This window comes from Notothenia rossii (assembly GCF_949606895.1).
Source record: "Notothenia rossii genome assembly, chromosome: 6".
NCBI classification, from domain to species: domain Eukaryota; kingdom Metazoa; phylum Chordata; class Actinopteri; order Perciformes; family Nototheniidae; genus Notothenia; species Notothenia rossii.
In genome coordinates this window covers 21,942,780-21,969,982 of record NC_136909.1, presented here as the reverse complement: position 1 = coordinate 21,969,982, position 27,203 = coordinate 21,942,780, and the positions used below count along the sequence as shown (strand labels likewise).

The 27,203-nt window shown below is 42.8% G+C and overlaps 2 protein-coding genes across 3 annotated transcripts in view; both read left to right on the top strand.

Moving 5' to 3' along the window:
* Positions 1–4,061: 4,061 nt before the first annotated feature.
* LOC307044975 (uncharacterized protein) lies at positions 4,062–6,385 on the top strand. Of its 2 annotated transcripts, none has more exons than XM_079690436.1 (2): positions 4,062–5,611; positions 6,046–6,385. In XM_079690436.1, exons 1-2 carry the CDS (start codon positions 4,295–4,297, stop codon positions 6,064–6,066), a joined length of 1,338 nt encoding a protein of 445 aa, XP_079546562.1. In that variant the 5' UTR covers positions 4,062–4,294; the 3' UTR covers positions 6,067–6,385. The 2 variants fall into 2 exon arrangements, with proteins under 2 accessions (XP_079546562.1, XP_079546561.1); XM_079690435.1 differs by lacking the exon at positions 6,046–6,385 and adding an exon at positions 5,917–6,002 and having other exon boundaries at positions 4,062–5,861.
* Positions 6,386–11,756: 5,371 nt separating this feature from the next.
* The window catches only part of pde4d (phosphodiesterase 4D, cAMP-specific), a 184,822-nt gene continuing 169,375 nt past the window's right edge, over positions 11,757–27,203 (top strand). Inside the window, exons 1-2 of the mRNA XM_079689444.1 lie at positions 11,757–11,861; positions 27,061–27,119. Of these exons, the coding sequence (XP_079545570.1) occupies positions 11,771–11,861; positions 27,061–27,119 (150 nt within the window). The 5' untranslated portion in view covers positions 11,757–11,770. The remainder of the gene's footprint in view (positions 11,862–27,060; positions 27,120–27,203) is intronic.

Genomic DNA, 27,203 nt, shown 5'->3' with positions numbered 1-27,203 from the left:
CCTTTATATCTGTTTTTAACTTTAAAGTGACAGGAAACAGGTTTTTGGAATCAAGATTGGTTTGTTGCTTAGGCAAATTATGTTCCCTGCCTCCAGATGTTTGGCAACATTGTCATGAATCCCATGACGAATGTGCTGTTTGATATTTAAAACAAGACGTGTGACTTTTGAACCTTTATTGGATTCTCTCCCCTTGCACACCCTTAAAAGGCAGCCCCAAAGGCATGTCTTGAGACCATCCCATGACACATAATGAGTTAAAGAGCCCATGTCATGCTTTTCCGGTTAATACCCATCCCCTTGTGTGTTATGAAGGTTGTTATGCATGTAAACGGTGTGCAGAGTCAAAAACCCTCAAAGTACACCCTGTAGCGAGTAAAACTCTAACACAGAAAATACCTCCCCAAAACACCTCGTTGGAGATTTCTCATTGTCCAATGTTTTCTTCCTGGGTATCGTGACGTGCCCTTACCCAAATGAACAATAAATGACCGGCAGGAGCTCCTACAAGCCGTTTAGGACAGAGGGAAATTCAGTGAATACACATACTATACGGAGATGCTGTATGAGAAACCAATGTGATTTTGGAAAATTGCACCATTTAAATCTATTCTAGTAGACCTCAACAAGGGAATTATGATCAGTAGAAATGGCCATGACATGGGACCTTTACACAGAACAGACATGTCCAAAACTTGGACAGAGAAAAAGATACAAGAAGACACATTGTCTCCCTGTCTTCCTCTCTGTCTTTTCCTCTCTCTGTAGTAGAGCCAAACATACCCTGACCTTCAGCACAGCTGGATGGTATCAAGGAAACCACAACACACTGTCTTACTATCAATCTACTGTCATGGTCAGCATTGGGGCTGCGTCAGATAGCCTTATACTGATGTCATCCACACCAACAGGAGCAGGGACTGACGAAACAAATGACGAGGATCTCTGCCTCTGCAGCAGCATCTGTGTTTGATAACTTTGTTTCGTTAGGCAGGAGGAATGACCTCTAAGGGACCTGAGAAGAAGTGTAAGAAGAGGAGAGAAACAGCTTGTGCATACTACTCTTTTTTATTTGCCTTTCCCCTTGTCGCACAGGAATGCCTGTCAATGTGTTTGTTAGTTATTTTGTTTTTGAAATAAAGAGCAAAAGCCTAGCCTACTTTTATAGATGCAAAGCTAGTGATCTGGGATCTGCCATTATCTGGATTGTGTGGAATAGGCGGGGGGGGGGGGCTGTTGATGTCTTGAGAGAATGATGGTATGCACTGGTCATCTTTTGATCATCTCTCGCACGGCATATCCTGGTGCTTTGTTTAACGGACAGAGAATACTTTGTTTTCCAAAACTTTCCGTTAGCAGCTGTTGACATTTTCTATGTTTAGACTGGGTCATGGCAGTGTTGCTCTTAAAAACATGAGATGTAGACAGAAGACGACAGAAGCTTTGTGCTTCTGCATAATGGGGGAAACGTTTTCCTATAAAAATCCAACCCAACTTAGTTTTTTAACTGCTCTCACAATCACACACACACACACACACACACACACACACACACACACACACACACACACACACACACACACACACACACACACACACACACACACACACACACACACACACACACACACACACACACACACACAGTGGAAAGGACAGTGAAATGAGTGCTTCTCCATAGAGATCAAGCCCCTATATTACTGTTGTACAGTAATATACAGGTTGAACTTGTCTCTTACTGAGAAGAAGTGTTGGCAGTTCTTAGAGTAAGCACACGCCGCAGTGTAATTGGAATTAAGTGTCTTTGACAGCTAGTGTTTGTGCAAGGAAGGGATGAATAAACATATGGGGTGGCACATGGATAATTTGATTTCCCTGCAACATGGCCAAAAAGAATGCACTTGAGCTCATCCCTAATATTTGCATTGAGCCTTCACCTTCTTCTGCATTATATCCACTAGTTCAGGGGTGGCCAACCAGTCAGAGGTTAAGAGCCACATTTTTTCTATGTTACTGTAAAGAGCCACATCAAACACACAGTCACTGATACCGCTTGTTTCAGTTTTTTGTTTTCTGGAGACAAGATTTCAACCACGTCACTGATGCATTTTTGTGGCATTGGGATATATATTTTTTAAATCCTCTGGAGCAGAGAGGAGCTGTGGATTATTGTTATTGATTAATGCATCAGTGTTTCTTAGGGTCAAAAACACTAAACTCACAACTTAAAATGAAAGTATTTAGTTTATTTAATAAAAGAGCACATGTTCAATGTGAAAAGTGACAGTAGTTATAGATTATTTGCAATTTGGTGCTATATATATATATATATATATTTTTTTTTTATATATACACCTTGAATTTCAGGGGGGGCGCGGGGCTCCGTTGGCAGGGCGCAGTGCCCCTCCAAGACAATGGTAGGGGAAACACTGGATAATGTTCAATCAACGATAGGTTTCCCCCCCCTCAAGGGTGATTGGTTCACTGCATCGCAGGTATTATTGTGATTGGCTCTTGGGCCACATCAAAATTAGACGCGCTGTAATCCTATCATACTGACACCTGAGACCACACATACACACATAGGGAGAGCCGGGACGAAAGTAACACAGGACGAAAGTAACGGAGCGATTTTATCCGAGCCCAAACAACTTTGACCGGCCAAATTAGTCAGAATTATCAGCATTCAATACTTAACAGACCTACTAAATATCAGGTTTAACTGTCAGGAGTAGTGTTGTCACGATACCAACATTTTGGTTTCGATACCAAGTCAAGAATTGCAATTCCGATTCTTTTTCGATACTTTTCTTAAAAAAAGAGAAACAGTCTTAAATGTAATTATTGTGCTTTATTTCACACCAGAACCATAACACAAACTTTTAAACAATGAGAACAAAAAATAAAATAAATGACAATAATTCGTATTAAATACAATTAATACATTTCTTACAGACAGGCCTCGTGGTGGCCGTAGGCTTGCCCTCACTGTCAGAGATATAGCTAAAATACATCAAAATGTCGCTTCTGGCTTCTTTTTTGTAAACAAGCCGAGGCGCAGCGGCAGTTGCACAGCACTTGCCATGCTTCTCGTTTTCTCACATGCTCTGGCAGCTTGCGCGTGCACGAGAGAGGGGAGGGGCTTAGAGCGTGCTTGAGAGGGGAGGCACTGCAGGCACAGCTGCAGTGCAGGGAGTGGAAGCAGAGCGCTGAACACACACGGCTCTTATTAAAACGGCGCTTTCTCACCGGAGTACTTCCCCCCGTCATTCTTAAAGTACTGATACTAATGCAACGGAGGAATCGTAACGTTTTTAACGGCAGGGTATCGCGGTATACCGTGCAACACTAGTCAGGAGTCAGTGTCTCTCCCCTAAACTCACTGTTACGGCTGCTGCCTTCCTGATCGTCTGAGTGTTTTCAGCTGTGTGTTCTATGTAAATGAGCTGTGCGGTTGCCCTCCCGGTATTGGCTCCCATCTCCTGGTCCGCCTCCTGAAGATTGCGATTGGAGCACGCCGGGCCCGACGCACTCTAATGGCAGCGCACAGCCGGCGCACACCTGCTGGAGATGACTACAAAGCTTGGGGACAATCCTCATTCTGGAGGCTCTGTAGGTGGACAGATGCCTCTCGCTACTTGCTCTTTGTTCTGGGGTTAAAACTTGTGTGATTAGTTAGAGTGTAGAGTAGCTTAGTTAGTGTTTAGAGTATAGTTAGGATTTGTGACTGTTGCCTGTAGTTTAACTGTGTTTTTGTATAGATTATTTGTGTTAGTTGTACCACTTTTAGAGTGAGGTTTTGTTTCGTTCCTTATTTAGTATATTAGTATGTTTTTTTCCCTGTATGTCTTAAGACTCCCTTTTTTGAGTCCTCCTTTAGTTGGTTATTTGTCAACCTGTGCCCTTTTGGCTCTTTTGTTTGTTTCAGGCTGCTTGCCTGCCATTTTGTTCACAGCTGTTTTTAAATAAACACTTATAATTAATACCAATTCCATACTGGTGTGTGTTGCATTCCTCTTCCCCTAGTTGGGACGTAACATACATGGGGGCTCACCGGGATAAATAACTAATTCCTGGGGTTATAAGTGGTTTGTATAGCTGAAAACAAATTGGTAAGGTTGTGTGCAGTTTTAGCTGAGTATGGCAACTTTTGATTTAGAGTCGTTTTTGGTCTGTCCTTCTGATGAGCAGTTAGTTCAGTGTCGTAGAAACGACTTATATGAGATAGCGCAACATTTCGGTCTCCCAGTGGCAAAACAATTGTTAAAAAAAGAGTTAAAGGCTCTGGTGGTGGATGAGTTGGTGGAAAGGGGTTTTCTGGTGCTGCCTGCACAAGCTGAGCTCACTGTGCCAAATGGCCGTGCTAAAGGAGAGGGTAGTGACCGCGAGGGGAGCGAGCAGTGTAAAGCACCGCCTGCGCCGCCTCGCTAGTCTACCGTCTCCTGGTAGTCCTGATTCCCGGGAAGGGAAGAAACTTAAAGTCCGCCTCGCCCGACTTCAGCTGGAAGCAAAAGACAGGCAACTTGAGTTGGAGGCAAAAGACAAGGAGCAAGACAGGCAGTTTCAGTTGGAGTTAAAGAAAATCGAAGCAGATAAGGAAGTCCGGGTGCGGCAGATGGAGCTAGACTCCCAACTGCGCGCATCCGGTGCTTTTGACTCTGCCGGAAGAAACTTGCCATCTCCACCTCCTCCACCTGCCTTTGACGTGAGTAACCATATTTCGCTAGTGCCAACATTCTGTGAGACTGAGGTGGATGCCTATTTTGGCGCATTCGAGAGCATTGCTACAGCATTGCGGTGGCCGGTTGAAGTTTGGGCTCTGATGGTAACGTGCAAATTACATGGAAAAGCTCGGGAAGCAGTTGTGGCTCTCACGTTAGAGGACAGCCTGCAGTATGACTCAGTAAAAGGTGCCATCCTCAGAGTGTATGAGTTAGTTCCTGAAGCTTACCGGCAAAAGTTTAGACACGATAGGAAGAGTCCTGATCAAACGCACGTAGAGTTCGCTAGGAAAAAGGGAATGTGTTTTGCTAAGTGGATTGCTTCATGTAATGCTATGGATTATTCTTCTCTGAGAGAATTGATCATGTTGGAGGAGTTTAAGAAGTGTTTGCCTGATCGCATTGCGGAGTACGTGAACAAACAAAGGGTAAACTCTCTCTCTGCTGCCGCTGTGTTAGCTGATGAGTATGTGCTGATGCATAAAACTGTGTTTTCCCCTGTCTCTACGGAGAGATCCCGCCGTGTGTCAGCCGCACCATTTACTCAGCCAGCAAATGTGTGTAACGTGAACAGAGAAGAGAGGGAGTGTTTTTACTGTCATAAACCTGGACATGTCATCGCCAATTGCGCAGCTCTGAAACGCAAGGAACAGCGGCAGAATATATCCCCGCCTAAAGGCATTGGCCTGGCTACACGCGCACGCGCACAGGCAAGTAAATGTGACCCTGATGTTTCATTAGCTGATCCTGTGATTGTGCCTGTGCCTTCAGATGAAGCTGTGTCCGAGGAGAAGCCAGAAATTGTGGCTCCCCCTCCTCCTCGTGAGGATGTCGCGAGACTGGCGCAACACGCCGGCTCAGACAAGCCTCTAGACTTCTCGACACTCCCGGTAACCCGAGAGCGTCAGCTCGTGTATCGGATCTTAGTGTTAGTGTTGGCTCTACAACATGCTAAGATTGATGTTGGACCCAGCCTTTGGCCAATTGTGATGTGTACATGTTACGATCCATTCATATTCTGCCCTAGCGTGTCCACGCACAATCAGCGTCTCCTGCAATGGGCTCGGATTGTGCGGGATTACAGCAGTCGACACCCGTCATTAAAGGGTTCAGAGAATGTGTTGGCCGATGCTTGTCCAGGTTGAGTTTGAGATGTTAGTGTGTCCAGGTTGAGTTTGTGATGTTAGTGTGTCAGGTTGAGTTTGTGATGAATGTGTGTTATTAGGAATTTCGTTAGAGTGCTTAGTTCACAAAACCTGTGGGTTTGTGTCTTAAGGGGGGAGTGTTACGGCTGCTGCCTTCCTGATCGTCTGAGTGTTTTCAGCTGTGTGTTCTATGTAAATGAGCTGTGCGGTTGCCCTCCCGGTATTGGCTCCCATCTCCTGGTCCGCCTCCTGAAGATTGCGATTGGAGCACGCCGGGCCCGACGCACTCTAATGGCAGCGCACAGCCGGCGCACACCTGCTGGAGATGACTACAAAGCTTGGGGACAATCCTCATTCTGGAGGCTCTGTAGGTGGACAGATGCCTCTCGCTACTTGCTCTTTGTTCTGGGGTTAAAACTTGTGTGATTAGTTAGAGTGTAGAGTAGCTTAGTTAGTGTTTAGAGTATAGTTAGGATTTGTGACTGTTGCCTGTAGTTTAACTGTGTTTTTGTATAGATTATTTGTTAGTTGTACCACTTTTAGAGTGAGGTTTTGTTTCGTTCCTTATTTAGTATATTAGTATGTTTTTCCCTGTATGTCTTAAGACTCCCTTTTTTGAGTCCTCCTTTAGTTGGTTATTTGTCAACCTGTGCCCTTTTGGCTCTTGTTTGTTTCAGGCTGCTTGCCTGCCATTTTGTTCAGAGCTGTTTTAAATAAACACTTATAATTAATACCAATTCCATACTGGTGTGTGTTGCATTCCTCTTCCCCTAGTTGGGACGTAACACTCACACATATAAAATTCGATATGAACTGAAGAGCCGCATGAAACTAGGCAAAGAGCCGCATGCGACTCGAGAGCCGCAGGTTGGCCACCCCTGCACTAGTTAAATGCTTTCCTGCCAGTGAAAACGGCTTGCTAGTTTGCAAGAGCTTTATTCAAACAAGGCACTTAGTCAGGTGACCAATTTTATATCATTCCATGGGCCTGATAAGAACCCTGTTTGATGTAGGACTGTGGATGGAGTAGAGCCAGCTAGCATTACATCATTAAGTTACATTGCATTTAGCTGACGCTTTTATCCAAAGCGACTTACAATAAGTGCATTCGACCAAGAAGATACAAACTTGAATAAAACAGAATCATATAAGTACATCAGGTTTCATAGAGCCAAAACATTTCAAGTGCTACTCAACTGGCTTTAGATCAGCCAGTCCTTTGTTAGTATATAAGTGCTTTGTTAGTAATTCTATCGCTCAAAGTGGAGTCGAAAGAGATGAGTTTTTACTCTGCGCCGGAAGATGTGTAAGCTTTCTGCTGTCCTGATGTCAATGGGGAGCTCATTCCACCATTTTGGAGCCAGGATAGCAAACCGATGTGTTTTTGCTAATGGGAACTTGGGTCCCCCTCACAGTGCGGGTGCAGCGAGCCATTTGGCTGATGCAGAGCGGAGTGCACGTGCTGGAGTGTATGGTTTAACCATGTCCTGGATGTAGGAAGGACCAGATCCATTCACAGCATGGTACGTAAGTACCAGTGTCTTGAAGTGGATTCTAGTAGTTAGCGGAAGCCAGTGAAGGGAGCGGAGGAGCGGTGTGGTGTGGGAACATTTAGGAAGGTTGAAGACCAGACGAGCAGCTGCATTCTGGATGACATGAAGAGGTCGGATGGCACATGCAGGTAGACTAGCCAGGAGGGAGTTGCAGTAGTAGAGAGCATGGACCAGAAGTTGCGTCGCTTTCTGAGTCAGGAGGGGACCTATCCTCCTGATGTTGTAAAGAGTGTATCTGCAGCAGCGGGTTGTTGCAGCGATGTTTGCAGTGAAGGACAGGTTGTTATCTAGGGTCACACCCAGATTCCTTCCGTCTGAGTCGGGGAAACAACAGAGGGGCCAATATTGATTGTTAGGTCAAGAGTGGGACACTTTTTTCCCGGAAGAAAAATCAGTTCAGTCTTGTCAAGGTTGAGCTTGAGGTGATGAGCAGACATCCACTGAGAGATGTCTGCTAGACAAGCAGAAATGCGTGCGACAACCTGGGTTTCAGAACGGGGAAAAGACAGAATTAATTGGGTGTCGTCAGCGTAGCAGTGGTATGAAAAACCATGCGGGCTAATGACTGATCCGAGCGAGTTTGTGTACAGAGAGAAGAGGAGGGGACCAAGGACAGAGCCCTGAGGGACCCCTGTAGTTAATTGACAAGGGTCGGACTCAGACCCTCTCCAAGTTACCCTGTAGGTGCCGTCTTTGAGGTAGGAGGTGAGGAGGGAAAGTGCAGAGCCTGAAACTCCAAGTTCTTCGAGAGTGCTAAGGAGGATCTGATGGGTCACCGTGTCGAATGCAGCAGACAGGTCCAGAAGGATGATGACAGAGGAGAGGGAGGCTGCTTTAGCAGTGTGCAGTTCCTCAGAGACAGCAAGGAGAGTCGTTTCGGTTGAGTGACCTGCCTTGAAACTAGACTGGTGGGGATCAAGAAGGTTGTTCTGATGGAGATAACAGGGGAGTTGTTTAAAGACAGCGCGTTCAAGTGTTTTAGACAGGAATCGGAGGAGAGAGACAGGCCTGTAGAGGGGGAAGGGGCTCTTATCTGGGGGGCCAAGAAGATAGAAAGATAGAAAATATTTTTGGGGGATTGGAATAGGAAGAATGAATCTTATCTTGAAAGAAAGTTATTTTTGCCTGAGGGATTGAAGATGAGAAAGAGGAGAGGAGAGATTGATAGAGTAGGAGGTTGTCAGGGTGTTTGGATTTCCACCATTTCCGCTCGGCTGCCCTAAAGATGGTTCTATTAGTACGCAGTGCGTCATTTAGCCAGGGAGCCTGACGAGCCTGCCGAGATGTGAGAGGACAGAGAGAGTCCAGAGAGGATCAAAAGCCGCTTTCACCCCGCAGGACTTGCCGTACTTTAGTGCCGGCACTAAAGTACCACGGCACTGAATCCGCCAGGGGGCTAGTGCCAATCGCATTCATATCGCAGTACTTTCCCTGAGGCAAGATTACGCTGACGTCACTTCGTCTTCTTCTTCTCTGGGTTTACTGGCAGGCCGCAAAACCAGTTCACGGCGAGTAAAAAAAAAACGAGAGAAGAAGAACTACACGGGGGAGGGGGTATAAAGCCCACCCGCTGTACATGATATATATATATATAATAGGTAGGCTCAGCAGACAGACCGTAGTGCAAAGATAAAGTGTCACATGATTATCTACTAAATAGTGAATTCAGCATCAACTTCACCAAGATGAAGTTCATATCTTCCTAAGATACGTGTTACTTTATGTCCCTACTAGAATCCGAGCTCAAATGACTCAAACCAACAAAATGTCCAAGCAAAGAATCATGTGCACCATGAGGCTGTGTTATAAGGGTAATTTACAAATAAAAATACCCCATTATAACAATGGACTTTATCTTTATGTATTTATTATATACTACCCCCTCAGGCTGATTTTGGAGAAGGACATTAACCGTTGTTTGATGTTTTTCCCTTATTTATCTAAAACAAATGACATGATAAATTACTTTTGTTTATGTGTGTAAGACTTATGTTTCTGCCCCTGCCATTGCTGAACAAGGTTGCAACATTGTAGATAAATTCAACCACCGACACCTTTCTGCTCTCACATTCTTCTATTCTGCAAATTTGGGGTGGGACACAATGAATAAAGCTTCGCAAGTTTGTTTGTTTTATTGCACAGTCAAGACATAACAATAACGGCATCACGCCGCTCAAGTAGCTTTTGCGAACATCGCTCAAAACATTTGGAGTTGGGAACTGCTTTCTGTAGAAGCTGCTAGGGGTTTCACCAACTAATCGACTAGTCGACTAGTCGACTACCTTTACCACTAGTCGGCGCTGTAGGCCCTCGTCGACTAGTCGTGAAGAAAATTGAGGTAAACGAGGTGCTGCAAAATGCTCCAAAACACGTCCGACATTCTTATGTATGGCAGTACTTAAACGAAGATGCAACCAACTCCACAGTGAAGTGTCTGTTGTGTACAGCTGTACTGAAGTACAATACAAATGCATCTGCTATGCGCAACCATCTGAAGATGAGACACCCGCTGCCGACAGCTAGCACTAGCAGTAATGCTAGCACCAGTGAGCAACGGACTGGCGTCAGCACTGAACAGAGGCAAACGAACAGCAAGAAAACACGGGTTAACAGTGATGCGGATGATGAGCTACGGGATTACTGCCAGCGGACACCGCATATCCCCACAATGGATAATCCACTGGAGTGGTGGGCAGAAAACGTGCACCGCTTCCCCCGCTTTCGAGGAGCTACCTGGCTATTCCAGCCACAAGCACCCCGAGTGAGAGGGTTTTTTCCCTGGCAGGCAACACTGTCACCCGAAAGCGGTCAAGCCTCCTTCCCTCACATGTCGATGCGTTGGTGTTCAAACCAAACCAAAAATATGGAAAGGTGGACGTTATCGTGGAGGACAGCGAATAAAGTGTTGCGCACTGGATTTACGTGGCATTTATGTAAACAAGAGTTTTTTGCTGTCGATTTTGGTGAGTCCAGTTACTGTTTGTCATTTACTCATCCATGTAACACAAATTAAAATGCAGTGTTTAATGTTACTGTATGAGTTCCAATATAAAATACAGTTGTACACCTCTCTTTGTGTGTCTTTATTATGACGTAACGACTAGTCGACTACTATTTAAAAAAAAAAAAATGTGTCGACTAGTAAATATTGGTAGTTGTGAAACCCCTAGAAGCTGCTGCATCCCGTCCTCAGAATAAATTGCCAGAAGCGCCGACACTTCCTCATCATTCCACCGCTCCGGTGTTGTAGTACGTGTGGTCATAACTGCTTTAAAGTACAAAAAAACTACTCGCTCAGGTGTGGCTGTGGTTTTGTAGCGGTTTTTCGCTGCTCCGGTTCTCCGACCCATCTCACGCTCCATTGTTCCCTCACACGAGAACAAGACCCCGAGATACTTCAACTCCTTCACTTGGGGTAAGGACTCATTCCCTATTCGGAGTGGACAGTCCATCGGTTTCCTGCTGAGAACCATGGCCTCAGATTTGGAGGTGCTGATCCTCATCCCAGCCGCTTCACACTCGGTTGCGAACCGATCCAGTGAGTGCTGAGGGTCACAGACCGATGAAGCCATTATAACCACATCATCTGCAAAAAGCAGTGGTGCAATCCTTAGTCCACCGAACTGCAGACCCTCTCCCCCACGACTACGCCTCGAAATCCGATCCATCTATATTACAAACAGGATTGGTGACAAAGCGCAGCCTTGGCAGAGGCCAACCCTCACCGGAAATGGGTCCGACTTACTGCCGAGGACCCGGACACAGCTCTCGCTTTGGGAGTACAGAGATTGGATGGCCCTGAGTAGAGACCCCCTCACCCCATACTCCCGCAGCACCTCCCAGAGTTATTCCCTGGGAATTCGGTCATACGCCTTCTCCAAGTCTACAAAACACATGTAGACTGGATAAGCGTACTCCCAGGCCCCCTCCAGGATCCTTGCGAGAGTAAAAAGCTGATCCGTCGTTCCACGACCAGGACGGAATCCGCATTGTTCCTCCTCAATCTGAGGCAGGGGCGGCGCCAGGGGGGAGCTAGGGGGTGCTGAAGCACCCCCCAGGATTGCCAAAGCACCCCCTAAGCACCCCCAAGAAATATATGTTTGTTTTTTTTTTTCGAAAATTATATATATATTTTTTAATTAAATTAAATTAGAAAAATTATTGATTACATCAATGCAAATGTGAAACAAACAAATGTTTGACCAAAAACATAAAGCCAACACAGGTGATAAGGCCAATGGCCAGCACCCATTAGATTTTTGACCTACCCATAGGCTAAATTACTTCGTGACACTTGAGTGACTTCCTGTTAGCTGGAGCGCCAAATTATTGGCTAACAGCAAAGTGACAAATGGATCGTTTTTTAGTCCTTAAACGTCCACGTGTAGACACTCAATCAAAACCAACTGAAAGCGAGAGGGATTCTGCACATAATAGGCCTCGTGAGTACAAGTAGCTTACTTCTGGCTCTCTGTGTTTCATTCAAGCTCTGCTCTGTGTGTGTGTGGCATGAGCCATTTTGTGTGCGTGCGCGAGCACCGGTGGGTCTCTAGCTCTACCGGAGATCGTTGTGGTTAGCATCTGGTGCTAGCTAGCCAAGCTAACGGATATAAGGAGCTTTTTCAACAACAAAGTGGAGGGAGAACTCTCTCCTGTCAGACTGCGAGTCTCAGATAACCTCAGCTCAGGGAAGTAAAGGACTCTCAGTGTTTAGATAGTTAACTTTAGTCTAGTTATCTCAGTGGGTCTCAAACGTTTTGTTTTAAAAGGGGAGTGATTTGTAAAATATCTATAAAGAAATAGTAAATCTGTTTACAGTTCTGTTTCATATGTATGTTGAGAGATGTATCCATAGATCTCTTCATTTTGCTCTCAAAGTGCACCAGATTGATGCTTTTAACTTCAATATTTAAAAAAAATAATCTTCGGGAGCATTTTAAAATGCAAGAAGGGGGGGGGCGTCAGGGGTCTGCAACCTTTTTGACCAAAAGAGCCATTTTGCTCCTTTTTCCCCAAACATTTTTTGTCTGGAGCCGCAAGACATATTTCATAGCTTGATAGCTAAGTTGTATTTATTGTTATATCAGACAAAAACTACAGTTTTTTTTGCATTTATTAGGCTATTTATTACATTATATAAAACTGTTAACCTCTAATAAGAAACAAAGAACTCCTATAAGGAGAATTACAAATAATACACAGGCCTAATTTAAAATAAATTAAACACAGCACTTGGGGAGTCCTCTGCACATTTGAAGGAAAAAAAAATATTATTAAAATGGGCCCACTTTGAAATAAATAAAACATATAGCTGCACCCTAAAACGAGTTAAAGGTAGGGTAGGTAAGAATGGAGAAACCAGCTCGTGTGCGCTAGAATTTGAAGATACACAACCGGAAAAAATAGACCTCTTCCTTCAGACTTTCTTACAGATTCCCCCCTCCAACACACACAAACGCGCATCATCAATGAGGCCACGAGATAAGTTTGTGCACAGATGGAAGGCTGACAGGCAGGTAGGCCATCCAGTTATTTTAGCCGGGTCGGCTAAAATGATTGGTCGTGCTTTTTACAGCGCTACGGCTTCCAGAGATACATTTTTGTATGTATTTATTGTCAAAGCATTTCATATATTCATTGCTATCGGGACGTTAAGAGCATTCCATGGAATATAACAAAAAGTGTTCTCTGAAATAAATTACATACCCCATTGAATTATGACTGAAGATTGTCAGCTGTCTTCCTCTCCCTTGTTGTTTCTCGATAAGTAAAGGCTGCAGCACCGTTGACAACTTCTCTCTACATATCAAACATACCCGTAAACCAGCATCGTTTGCTGTGGAAGCATATAACTCTGTCCACACAGAATTAAATCCTGTGTTCCTCCGGTACTTTTCTTTGATTTATCCATAGTTCGCTCATCGAGCCGGGGGTCCCCGCGCGAGCGCCTCCAAGAAAAGGCGCTCGCGTGGGACCGTAGCAGGATGTGACGCATATTTTAGTTGACCTAATTAAAACAGTTTTGTTTTTTATTTATGTGTCACAGTATCACCTCAAAATACAAGATACGAAACATTTTCAACAGTGCAACAAAATATAAATAGTCCTACAAATACTTTTATTTTATTTCCTTCTTATTTTTGTCTAAGCTCAAGGGAGCCAGAGCAGAGGGCTTAAAGGGCCGCATGCGGCCCGTGGGTTGCCGACCCCTGTTCTAAGTGCACTTCCTTGCAGCCTGTAGCACCATCTTTGATGGAGCATATGTGTGGTTACAGGAAAGGAGTGAGCAGAGAGTAGAGTATTTTGTCGATTTTTGTTCTGTTTTCTGTGACTATCTGCCTCACCCTCTCAGACTTTCAGTTGCGCGCGCTACTAAAGAGACGTGTTACCATGGAAACCAAACAATGGTGTAGCTGTATTAAAGTCCGAGTGGAAACATTCCTGAGTAAATCTGATTTTGTCAGAAATCGGGAGAAATGCGGGAGAAATATGACCCCAGGAGGAAACCGGGAAAGGGCAATGAAATCGGGAGTCTCCCGCGAAAATCGGGAGGGTTAACAAGTATGAGTTCCAGGAGAAAATTCAACTGTAGCGCTGGTGCATTAATGGGAAACCCTTAAAGTTTGAGCACCCTCTATAAAACGTCAAGCTACCCCACAGCACCCCCTAGAGAAAATCTCTGGCGCCGCCACTGATCTGAGGTTCGACAATCGGCCTGACCCTCCTTTCGAGTACCTTACAGGGGTAGACATTAAGGGTAAAATGCCACTGGCCCTCCGGGCCGGTGGAATGTTATTATCACTGGCCCCACCATTGTAACCACTGGCCCGGAGCATTCGTCCAAAAAAAAAATCGACTTATAATGAAAGAAATTAACACATTTGTTGCAATAGTAGGCTAATTTATGCACTAACTACATTACTACTTGTACTACAACATTTGAATCATCAGTTCTTCTTCATTTTCCTCAATTTTTCATATTTGGTTTATTAAAATAATGATATTGTGGTCATTGTTAAAACATGTCTGCTATTATTATGAGTATTATTATTTGTATAATGCGCTTTCTGCCTTCCTGTCATTAGGAGTTAGAAATGTAATGGTTATGTAGTAGATTAGATTAGAACCTTCATTATCCTAAACTGCTGGGACATTTCCCTATAGCCAATACCTTTATATTTTCTACTGTTCACTTACTTGTCAGCATAGGTCGGCATTGATGTACAGAGCCGACAGAAGACCTTGTTTATATTGGCATCATCTTGAGAGGTGCAGCCAGTGACGCGTCCTAAAACCAGGAAGTAAGCTGCTGGTTCCCTCGTCAAAAAGCAATGGGATTTCTCCACAGGGTTTTGGAAAATAGCTGGAAATAAGGTCTGTGGAAAACAAACCTGTTTGATAAATGCACGTTTTGTTCAGCTGGATAATCTCCACGTTTTGTTACCCTACTTTTATAATTTTCGAATCATAAATCTAATCAATAGATTATAAAAGGGTTTTAGGACGCGTTACAGTGTGGCTAAAACCTTCTCTCCCTCTTCTTCTCATACTCCCTGTCACTCTCCTTTAACTCCTCCGGTGACTTTCTTTTATTTGAAGATTGATTTTTGCCCGGCGCTTGGCCGGTTACCGCTGGTATTAAAAACATTTTGGCGAATGGTTAGGTGGCGCGATAGTCTGTAATGAAGAAGGAGCGCGCTCCCGCTCACGGGAGCCTGCTCGCGCTGCGCTCCCGCTCACGGGAGCCTGCTCGCGCTGCGCTCCCGCTCACGGGAGCCTGCTCGCGCTGCGCTCCCGCTCACGGGAGCCTGCTCGCGCTGCGCTCCCGCTCACGGGAGCCTGCTCGCGCTGCGCTCCCGCTCACGGGAGCCTGCTCGCGCTGCGCTCCCGCTCACGGGAGCCTGCTCGCGCTGCGCTCCGCAGCAAACAGCTGTTTGCTTTTCACCCAACAACGACAACCGCCTCACAAAACGCTATGTTGTAGCGTTAATAAACGAAACAATTTAACTAAATTGGTCAAAATACCAATACCACAGGACCATTTTTTTTTTTTAAAGCAATATTTTTAGTGGCCCGAGCGGGCAAGTGGAAAGTACGTTATGCTGGCCCGGGGTGTCTAAATAGTGCTTCCGGGCCAGCGGGCCATTTATAATGTCGAGCCCTGCCTTAGAATAAACTTTCCCGGGGAGGCTGAGTAGTGGGATGCCTCTGTAATTGGCACACACCCTCTGATCCCCCTTTTTAAAAAGGGAAACCACCACCCTGGTCTGCCACTCCTTCGGTACTGTTTCCGAGTTCCACGCAACGTTGATGAGACGTGTCAACCATGACAGTCCCTCAACACCCAGAGCCTTCAGCATTTCTGGGCGGACCTCATCCACCCCCGGGGCTTTGTCACTGTGAAGTTGTTTGACGACCTCAGTGACCTCCCCCCGGGAGATTGGTGTCGATCCCCCGTCATACTCCAGCTCTGCCTCTAACATAGAGGGCGGAGTTGTCGGGTTCAGGAGTTCCTCAAAGTGTTCCTCAATCTGTTTTTCTTTCATACAAAAAGGTGTAGGATGGAATTTCACTTTACACAGATAAACAAAATGAGTTTCCACTCTTCCTGGTTTCATCTGTCTGCTGGTTCAGACTAGATAGATGATTTTTGCAGTAAAATTTCACTTTCTATTTTGCCTTCTCTCTGTTTGTCTCACCACAGTGGGTGGAAGAGTATTCAGTGGATATTCAGTGTCTAATTCCATGTGACTGTCTGGGGATGTTGGCTAACAGGCCTTGGGCGGCAGACATAACATGTAACATAGAGGCTTGTTTGCATGCTCTGTCTCATATATCGGTTAAACAAATGTTCAAATTATACAGGAGCAGGGTTTTAAAAAATGTACCGTATGCCATTTGATGAATAGAGTAGATTTACTTTTTACTGCATACAAAGGTCACCTATCATGGAGTTAGTGTAGTTTTGACTGAAATTAGCTTTTGTGAAGTTTAATTAACCATATAATTAGCTTGCTGACAACACTGGGTTAAAGGATGCTTGTTTCCTTTACATTATGCACTAGTTCCATGGTTTAAATAGCTGAGGGGAATAGAGAAATAAATCTGTTCTGCCATTTTACTTTGAGCCCTTAATTAATGGGAAATGGTTTCCATGGATGAACAAATTGGGTTACCCTATCTGCTGGAAAATATTTGGTTGAATGGTTGTCTGTTATTACATAGACAAGATGTCAGCATTTCTGTGGTTTGATTCTGCTTCAAACTGGCAAATCCGATCATTGCAGGGGTTCACTGGATAAATCAGCCCTGCCCTAACTGTATTTCTGCCACTGGAAATGTTTTTATAAAAACAAGATTACATATATGTAATCAGCTTTCTGGCTCCCCTGATATAATCCAGGCCGAAATAGTCCTAAAAGGGTGTGCCTACTTGACATAACATGACGATAAATCAGCAACAGCATCTCACCTTTTGAGCAGCAGAGTTTTGGCAGCCCTTTCTTGAGCGGAATGGTTTCTCTGCTTTGCTTATCTTAACCCAGCGTAACAATCACACATCCTGTTGAGAGAAGGGAGCTCCTCCACAGGCAGAATAAACCATCACCTCACACACCATCATCGCTGTGCATCACATGCTTAAGGATAGCTCAGCTGATTTTAACCACCTTATGTGCAATTTTGAAACTGTGCAATGTGTTCTTGACTACAGTTAAATGGAGTCAAGTGACTTTGTTTAAATCCGATGCTAAATGTGATTTATCTGTGGTTTGTTATACATAATTAAAAAAAACTGGATGTTGCTAAAACCCAGATCTGGAGATGAGACTTTGAACTTAGCAGCTTAAGAACAAACAGCCCCTTAAGATACATACATTACACTAAGATAAATTGGTACAACAGCGATTTGGTATAGAAACTAATACATTTGTTTTTTGTGATTGCCTGAAATAACTGTTCACCTTTTTTTTTTTTAAATCGTATTCATTCTGAGGCTTTATGGCTGGATATACATGATTGGCTTTTCTCAAGAATGGGTGATTCACCAATTGTTCTCTAAATGACATCATTTATTGACTTACTTCAGACGTAATTTTGAATCAATAATATTGTTATTCTATGTACATTTCATATTCATAAATCCAAATGTGTAAAAGCAAACCCTAAATTGTATGTAGTTTTTAACTTGTTTTTTTAAAGCACTTAAATGAATGAACAAAAATGCAATCAACCCTTAAAGCATAATTGAAAAATAAGATTTGTGTAAAAAGCTCTGGCTCTTTGTTATACTTACTTAACTTAAGTTTATTACTTTAATGTCGTGTCAATGTTTGTGATATCAATTATTTTCCTCGGTAGTTGTGCACCATAGACTGGTATGCACCTGTCCCTTTCCATTTTTTTCTTTTTAGTCTCTGAAGGCCATGTTGTTTGTACATGCTTTTTTCCAATAAAGATTAAAAAAAAAAGCTTCACTAAATGGGCCTAGCCTACTCATGTGCGTGTAGTAGAAAAGTGCACGACAACAAGCTTAAAGAGCATCTTGCAGGTTTTTTTTTTTTTCTACATTTATGCTTAAACTTGCTTGAAAATTACAATTAAAAAAGTGAATGTAGGATTTGATATGTTTTACGAGATATAAGGGCAGGAATTCAGAGGGAAAGGACCAATTGACCGCAGTCAATTTCGGGACAGTGTTACAGGGGCTTTATGGCTACACCTCGCGAATGATAAATTCAAGTCTTTATGTTAGTTATTGTGCATTGTCCCTTCTTTTTTACAATCAAATGTTCACATAATAAAAAGAGTAAAGAAAAGGAGCACAGACAAGCATAGAAAAGTAAGAAATAAAATAAGAAATTCGGTCAATGAGTCACTTATTGTTTGTATAGTTAAAGAGAAGAAGTCAAGCTTGGGAGTTTCATTCCAGTCTGTTTCTGTTTCTCTTCTGAATCGTCCTGTCAGATCAGTTTGTGTCAATATACACAACAGCCCCCTCCATCGAGCATTGAGAACACCAATAGCAATAAGCAATAGTTCCTTTTGTAGGCTATGACAATAGCCGCTTTCACACCAAGTACTTTGCGAGCATTGAGAGCATTGAGAGCATTGAGTGTGCATTTCAATTAAAAGTCCGAAACAGAAGTTCAATGTCCAGTTTGTTGGTGTTCTCAATGCTCGTTGGAGGGGGCTGTTGTACTCCATGAACATACATAAGGAATACAAACCTTTGCTCTTAAATGCACAGACATATTTACTTGGACACATACATACATACATGTGCATTGTCCCCTTTACAAAGGAAGCTTTGTCTAAACCCAGAGCCTCTGTTCAGATAATATAATATATAACACAGAGCAGGGTAATTGGGAGCATTGTGAATGACTGTAAAACTACCACACCAGAGATCTAAATTTGGAAAGTCAGCTTTCTACATTTGGGTTTTCCAAAAGTCCGAAGTCTTTGTAAAAAGCTTAATTTTATATTTGTTTGGCAAATGTCAGTTAATTAAGGTTTATTGTTCTAGCCTAAAGTAAGTCTTTTTGTATTGGTGTATTTTTGTGATCTGTATTTTATTTTCTTTACTGATTTTGAAGTGTATTGTAGTTTTATGATCCTGAAAGGTGTATGTATATTTTAATTATATTTGTCAGAGCACTAGGGAAAAGAGTTGGAAATTAGCATTGTACATACACTCTGTAATAGTGTGTGTGCATCATGAAAGAAAGGCTTTTCAAATATTGTTAGACGAAAGGCGTAGCACTGGCAGAGCAGACACATTCACAAGGACTGCAGGGTCTCTTGCCTTAGGTGAAATGTTTCTAATGTGCTTTCACACGCTGTCAGGTTTGTTGTGTGTCTGACCCTATATATCGGTGTGTGTTGCAAACCTCTGTGTGCTGTGAGCTCCACAACATGCAGAAATCCGCTGGAAAGTAAACCAAACTCTGGCCTGGATTGATATATAAAGACACTACAGTGAATTATTACCGTTCCAGTTTGACTTGCAGTACAATATCTGAAAGGCGGCCCCTCCTCGTGTTTAAATTAATTTGACCCCTTACATAAAAGCATCTGTCTTTGCATCTCTGCTTAGTCTGGTACATGATACCAAGCCTTTGTATGGAAAAAGACTGGCAAGGCACCCAGCATTAATTAAGCTGCCAGTCATTCTGTAACTAGCCTCATCATTAGAGGGGCACAAACCACGAGGACTGGGTTTGCTGCTTGTGCATTAAGCTGCATTGCTGTGTTCAGCTAGTCATCTGTGTCCCATATTGAATCATATCAGATGAGAGAGATTCGCCTAACCACTGCTTGCCTGCTGTTTTCCTCTAGGCTGTACGTATAGTAGTGAGTCACCCCCCACCCCCCCCCCCCCCCATCCGCTCTGCAGGGGCTACTTCTGCCTGGGGTCAGTGATGTCATTGTAGTGGGCCATGTGTATGAGAGAAACAGGGTAGTAAATGCCTTGTGTGTAAAGCGATGTGAAAAGAGGTTCTTCTTTAAGGATAAAAAGAGACACATTCTAGAGATGCTTAATATTGTGCAGCTGTGGTTGTGGTTGTGCAGTATAGTGGCAGCAGCTTTGTATGCAAGGCATAGTGTGCGTTTACAGCTAGTGTGGATTTAAAAAAGCAGACAGATATTTCGTGTGATGTTTGCAAATAATATCAGAGGACATAAAACATAAAAGGAGTGTAACTGGTGTGAGACAAATAGGCATCTTATAACTCTGGTGACCTCTGCTGGTATAAACAAGTAGAGCAGCACATTTGTCATGGGTCTACACTCAGTATGCCTTGAATAATGTATACATCTTTAAAATATAGTAGAAATTACGTTCTTTACATCTGTTAATTGACAGTCTGCTGTTTCTGCACAACACACCAATGTGGCTTGTGGCTGCTGCTGACTGGGACACTGTAATTGACTGCAGGCTTTAATTAAACAACCTTTCTTTGGTTTAACGGGTCCATAGTGAGCTATACACTGGTGTTAACACAAAGGCTTTCCTAACTCAGTGAGCACTGGGAAGAAAAAAGTACATCATTTTTATAGGCGACAGACAATAGTCCAAGCCACCATTAAGTTAACTTGATAGACTACAGTTCATGGCCAAGACTACTGAAATGACAGTGTAATTAAAAAGAGGTTTGGTAGAAGAGATTTGTATTGAAGGAGTATTATTTGATTAATTTGTTTTGTTCACTCTAGGGACTTGAGGTCCAACATGTTCATCAGCTAGTTGCTAAATGGTATGTCAGCCATTTGGCACTATGGAGGTAGCATCTAGTGGGTTTACCTCTTAGTGGATTAGACAAATAGTTGATCTTTTGCTAAATCCTGCCCCTCAAACGCAGATTAGCCTGTCACGCTGTAGTGTCAGAGATCTCCGCCTAGAGTCCTACAACTATACGACCCCGCTCTGTGTAGTACAGATACTTGTTAGCTAAGCTCAGAAGGAGATGTTTGTTTCTACCAGCCCCAACGTACCTTTGGATCTAACATTAGCAGATTACGTTAGAACATCTTTTACTAGCTGATGAGTTACTGAAGGTAAACTGAATGTATACACTTTTTAATGATTGCGAGCTATTCTGCGTTACAGGAACAGTGTTTTTCATTACTATCAATGTTGTTCTTCATCTCCAGGTGATATGGGGCTTGACCTTTAACGTAAACTGTTTTAGCTACTATAAAAATAATTGTATACTATTTTAATGCATATTGTGGAATTTCTGTCTGCTTCTCTCTGACATACTTTTCCCTTTTCAAAGGAATGAGTAAGAATCAGGGAGTGCCGTTAGTGACGTTAGTGTGGGCTCCGTGGTAAAGCTTTGACAGCTTGACGACACAGCAAGCAAGGCTTGGAGAATGGCAGTCAATTGGTCAGTTTTTTTTAATGCTTTTTGCATGCTGAAAGACATTTATCCGAGAAACACATGATTGATTGATTGATACATTTTATTTCGAACAAGTAAAATAAATAATTACCAAAAAAAAGAAATGTTGCAGTGCATAGTCATGTAAAAGAAAACAAGACAAAGTGACATTTACAACAGCATTAGCCACATACTATTAACATAACATGATCACATCTCTAGTACACACAACATTTAAAATGAATCTTTTGCAGTATCCTTTGTGGAGGATAACTGTTTTACAGTTCTGTGAATTAGACTGACTAACTAAATAACAAGTCAACAAAACCATATTGTTTTTTTTTTAGGAAAGCCCTAGAAAACAGCTGCATGAAGAAAGTTAAATGTGTCACTGGAAAGTGAAACAAACAGTAAAGTTGCTAGCCGTCTGTTGACACTGAGCTTAAAAATGTGTGATGATGTACTCCCATATAAATGTAAAGACTATTGAGTTAAGTTATGATTATACTTGAAAGGCTCCTGTGATTTAGTATTGCTCTACTATTAAATTGAGGTACTTGTAAGAGGTCAGATTGTCAAAATATGAACGGATGTCCTTTCACATTTTCAAAGTGGAGGGGGTGAGAAATGGTTACCGAAAATTACCTCCAGCCATCACACAAGATGTCAACCTGGGTAAATGTCATCTCACTTAGTGGAGATTGGAAGCTTTTCTCTGTTGAAGCCACAGCATTGTATGTAAAATCCTTTGAGTTAAACTGAATGTCCAATAGGCCTATATACAGTGGAGCGTACTTGAATAAAAAAAACCTATTCTTTTAAACAATATTTATTTTTGTAACATTTTTACTATACAAATAACATTAGTCATTCTTAAACTAAGGTTTTTGAGCCCCAAGTAGTGAAAATTAACATATTGCTTATAGGTTTTTCAGCTTTTTAGCGGAATATCAGTAAGTGAATCCCCTCTTTCAGTGGTGAGCGATCCAATGAGTTGTCTGAAGTCCTGCAATATAAATAATTGTAATCAAATAGTCTTTCATTGTCGACGCACAGCTGAATATCAAACTGTTTTCAAAATACTCCCACATCTGATCACCCCAATTTCACAGCACAAAAAGCAATAAAATGTGTGACTCATACTTGGGTCTGATAAACAATAGGTTGAATATAAGACAATTATGTTGAAGTTGCTAGAGGTGTGAGAGCTCATTTACATTTTAAGTAAATGGTATTGTATATTCATCGCCGGTCCACTTGCTGTGAAATTGTTTCGAGCTGCTACAAAGGGCTCATCACTGTCAACAAAGTGCCACGGGAATTAATGGAAAGGAAATCGAGTGGAGTATAAGGACTATCATAATCCCTCCTGAAGTGAAGAGCCTGTCCAAACATCACACGTCTATCATTTTCCATATGTCTTTCAAGGATGTGTGTGTGCACATGCCTTTGAATTTGAGTGCAGGGGTGTTTATGTGAGGGTGATCGCATTACAGGATGTGACAGCCCCCCGCTGGTTTGATCCTGGCTGATTTATGTGATGTATGGATTGTTGGATTGCAGTGGCAGTGGCAGTTTGTACTCCTCAGCGTAAAGGTCAGGCAGCCACTCTCACTAGTCTCTCCAAAGAGAATATCGAATAGAGCTTGAGTCTCTTCTTTATTATTTCTACTATCATGTCTTGTGAGTGCAGCACCACTTGGAGGAGCCACTGTTGTATTTCCGCTCAGTGTGCTGGCTGCTGCTCAACACTGAGAGCTGACGCTAAAATGTCTATTTATTTTTTCCCGCTTCAAGAGCCTATCGTTCTTCAAAATTGATTAAGCAGTGATATTTAAGCTGCAATCAGTGACCAAAGTACAATGACTAAATTAATAGGATAATCATTTGCACTGCCGTCTTTAGATGAGTGAAGGAACTCCACTTCAGTCTATGGCTGGGAAATGAATGAGATTGATTCGAAGGAACACAGCAGGGAGCTTTAGTAAGCATCAAAGTGTCACTGCATATTGACTTTGAAAACACTGTGATGTATAATTTCTTTAATTTATTTTAATTTGAAGACTGATTTTAGTGTTTACAATGTCAGCTTGACTATTAATCTTCCAGTGGCTTCTCTCTGCAATATAAGCATGACACATTCAGAAAAAAGCTTACTTGATTAATATAGTCTGTGCAGATCTGCCTACAAAGACATAAAAGAAACCGGCTATTCGAACAAAGCCACAGCGCCTGCTCATCTCGGCTGATTGAATGGCTACAATAAAAGGCTGAGATACTTTTGAGTGATTATTCAATAAGCAGCTGTGGGAGTTAAACAGAAAAAACGAGACGTTTCACGCACTGAAATTTAGAGCACATTAGACAGCCATGACCTTATCCTGCCGGGTGAGGAGAAACCATAGCTCAGCTCAATTTTTGCTCACTCTCCTAATGTGATCACACGGGATAAACTCTCATCGCTCTCCTAAAGATGGCAGGAAGTTAATTGAAAAAGCCAACGGTGGATGTATCAAAGGGACAGGGAAAGAAATAGCATCTGCACAGGGCAGTTTTCATATCTGTGTTTCTCTGGTGGGGGATCTATTGGTCTAATCGCACATAACGTAACTAATACTTGGCAAAAACCAACCCCCTGTGGTCAATCTGTAGACACACACCCAGACGCACTGATCCATCAGACACACACAGACTCACAAAGAACAAGAGCTCCATACCTGCAAACCAAACAAAACAAGATCTGTTTGTTTTAGTGCACAAACACAGAAGTTGCTGACTGGCAGGATCTACAACCACTAGACCATGGCCATTTCTCAATCTCAAGGATGCTGGCTTGGTAGTTGTGTACTTCCAAGTCACTTCTTTCAGAAACGAGGCAAGTATGCTTCCACGCCACGACTTCGGAAAACGAAGAAAAATGGAACAGGCTAACAAGTGTGCCACTCTCTCTAACGGTTTCAACCTAAACTGTACCGAAAATAAATACCTCACGATGTCTATCTAATTATGAACTTTCACGGAACACATTTTTGGTGATAACAAATGTAACAAAGTAACATATTTACCAGCACATGTTCTAAGCCACTACATACTTACATTTAAATGTGTGCTGCGTCGGTTCAGCCATACTCCGCAAGGGTTTTTGAAATTGGTCCGTGCGCAAAGCATTGTGGGGATTTTAAGGACGCAAAGTCTACCCATGTGCAGCCTCGAAATTTCCCCCAAACCAAGGACACGGTCTCGGTGGAAATCCAAGTATGCTGGAGATTGGAACAGTACTTTGGCGGCACTCGATGACGTAGCATTCTTGAAATATTATATTATAAGTTAATATAAACGGCCCATGTTGTTACCCAATGATGCTGTCTGATGGAGAAGATTTTCATGTCACTAGTTATTCCATCTAAAAATATACTTTTGTGTCAGAGAGTGCACACAGCCCAATTCAGATCACTGTGGTGGCGACGATATGGAAGAACATGAATGGGGCTTTGCTGCAGTTTTCATTTATATTTTGCATGTCCAAATACTGCTTTACTCCTACTGCAGCTTTCGGGAGAATGTGTTAAAGGTGACTTATCATAATAGCTGGCTGAGATCAGAAGTCTGATGTTGTTTATCATTTATATCTCCCTCTGCGTACTTTGCATTGGTGCCATGTCTCCTGTTTATTCAGTTTTTGCTTAATTGCCCTTGTGCTCTCAAGGCTGAAATCCAAATTATTTTTGAGAATCATCACATTGGAGCTCTAGGCCCAAGAGATGGCAAGCAATTGAACAAGGGAGAGTTTATTTCATTCATTTAATCAGCTCCTTAAAGCCATGATAGACCTTTTAGCTGCCAGCAGTTAATCATGACACTGGAGTTTTATAAGTGCTGCTTAATGACACATTGTTGTGCACTAAGACACAGAGTTCTTGACAATTTCCAATGTTCTTGCAAAATGTCAGCTGCGCCGCCACATTTAGGAACGTTTGTATCACTCTGTCTGTTAATGAGAGTTTTCTCAGTCTTTGCCTAGCACCACCCGGAGAAGAGTTGGATTGACGGAAATAGTCGTTTTTAAAATTGTAGTCTAGTACGTACATATGCTACCTTAAAATATTTTCCTGGCTGTGTTAAGATAAATGAATCACAATCCTCCAGCCTGTAACTGCGGTTCACCCTTGCAGCGATTTGAGCAAAGGTTAAGGTTGTGGTTTGCCCTGAGGTTTCTGTGTGCTTTGTGCTCATGAATATTTGCTTTGTGTGCAGATTACACTCCCACTGCACCCCACTGCTGTTCAATTACAGTTAAAGACAACAGAATCTACATTCTGTGTGCATTTAAGCTTTGCATTTATCCTGTGCGCTAGAACTGCAAATGGTGCTCTGTACAACGTCAACACTCCTCTCCTCTCCTCTTCTATCCAGTGTTGCTAAGTCGACTATCTGGCTGACTCGCAGGAGGTGCCGGCGGTGTGGATTTCTTGAAGGGGCTCCTGAAAGCAAGACTGAGGGTGGAATAGACCTATTAACACATGGTGGACAATGTGCACCATGTTTTTTGGTTTATTGTTTTCTTTCCTCAAGTGATGAGGTAAAAGTGGTATGCTGAAAGTAAAAAAAGGGACTTTAAATACCCCTAAAAACCTCTCCTCTCCTCTGCTCTGCTCACTTTGCCTCTCCTCTCCTCTCCTCTCCTCTCCTCTCCTCTCCTCAGAGCCCAATCGATGGACTCTGTCCGGCCAGCTCTCTCTGTTTTTCTGTCCGTGGTAATTACCTGGCTGTCCTGTCACTCACCTTCTATTTAGTGTTGATGGGCTTGAGCTGAGAGACCGGAGGAGAGGATAATGTGTTACCCGTTCGGCTGATTTCTCATTCAAACTACATCCAGTGTTACTGATGAGTCCTGGTAGACGGGGTGGAGATTGTGTTGTTAACACCATCTAAGCTCATAGACCATGTAAATGAAGGCTTATTATGTAGTAAATGGCAAGTGACATCACATTACATTACATGTCACTTGTTAGACGCTTTTATCCAAAGCGACTTACATACTCAATACTGTGGACAATCACCACAGGAGCAATTTGGGATGAAGTTGCCCACGACATGCTGACTGCAGTGGGGTTTGAACTTTTGCTCCCCTGATCCGAACACCAACGCACTAGCCCACTGCGCCACATGCCTCCATGCAGGTACTGTATATGTATTGCCTTGCGTGGAATAGGCTGATAAAAAGGCATTGTTAGACAAATTTGGAAGACAGAGAGCCAGAAAGAAAGTCACTTTTGTAGGAAATATGCATTATTCATCAAGTGTTTATATGCATGTGCACACAACCTGGTAGAAATATATAAAGAAAGGAGAGTGTGAGTTGTTATGAAGAAGCAGAGCACAATGAGGAGTGCTTTCTGGATACTGCTCGCTGGTTGATAACAAGACAAAGTTGGATGTGACAGGAATGCCAAAACATAAATAGACTTTCTGTATGTGTTTCAATCAAACCAAACCAGAAGTTGTTTTCTTATTTCTTTGAAGTTCCTCAGGATTGTTCCACACGCGTACCAACCCTTTACAGTGTATAAAGCGGTATTGGATTTTTCAATGAGTGAAAAATGTACTTACTCAAAGTAACCAATCTGTTTGATTTGCTCTTGAAGGTTGACATGCACAGTTTGGGAGTGGGTTGAGATGGGCGTCCAACTCACAAAAGTATTATCTTGATATTCCTTTGTGTGTATGTATGTGACTAAAACCTGTCCATTTTCAGAGGTGGCACGCACCATGCAAAAGAATGACCGGTCCGGGGACGACAGCCAGCAGGACAATGTAAGTGAACACAGCTTCTCTTTGTCTTTTTATTTTCCTCCTTATATCCTTTTATCTTTCATCTTTACATTACTCTGCACCTTG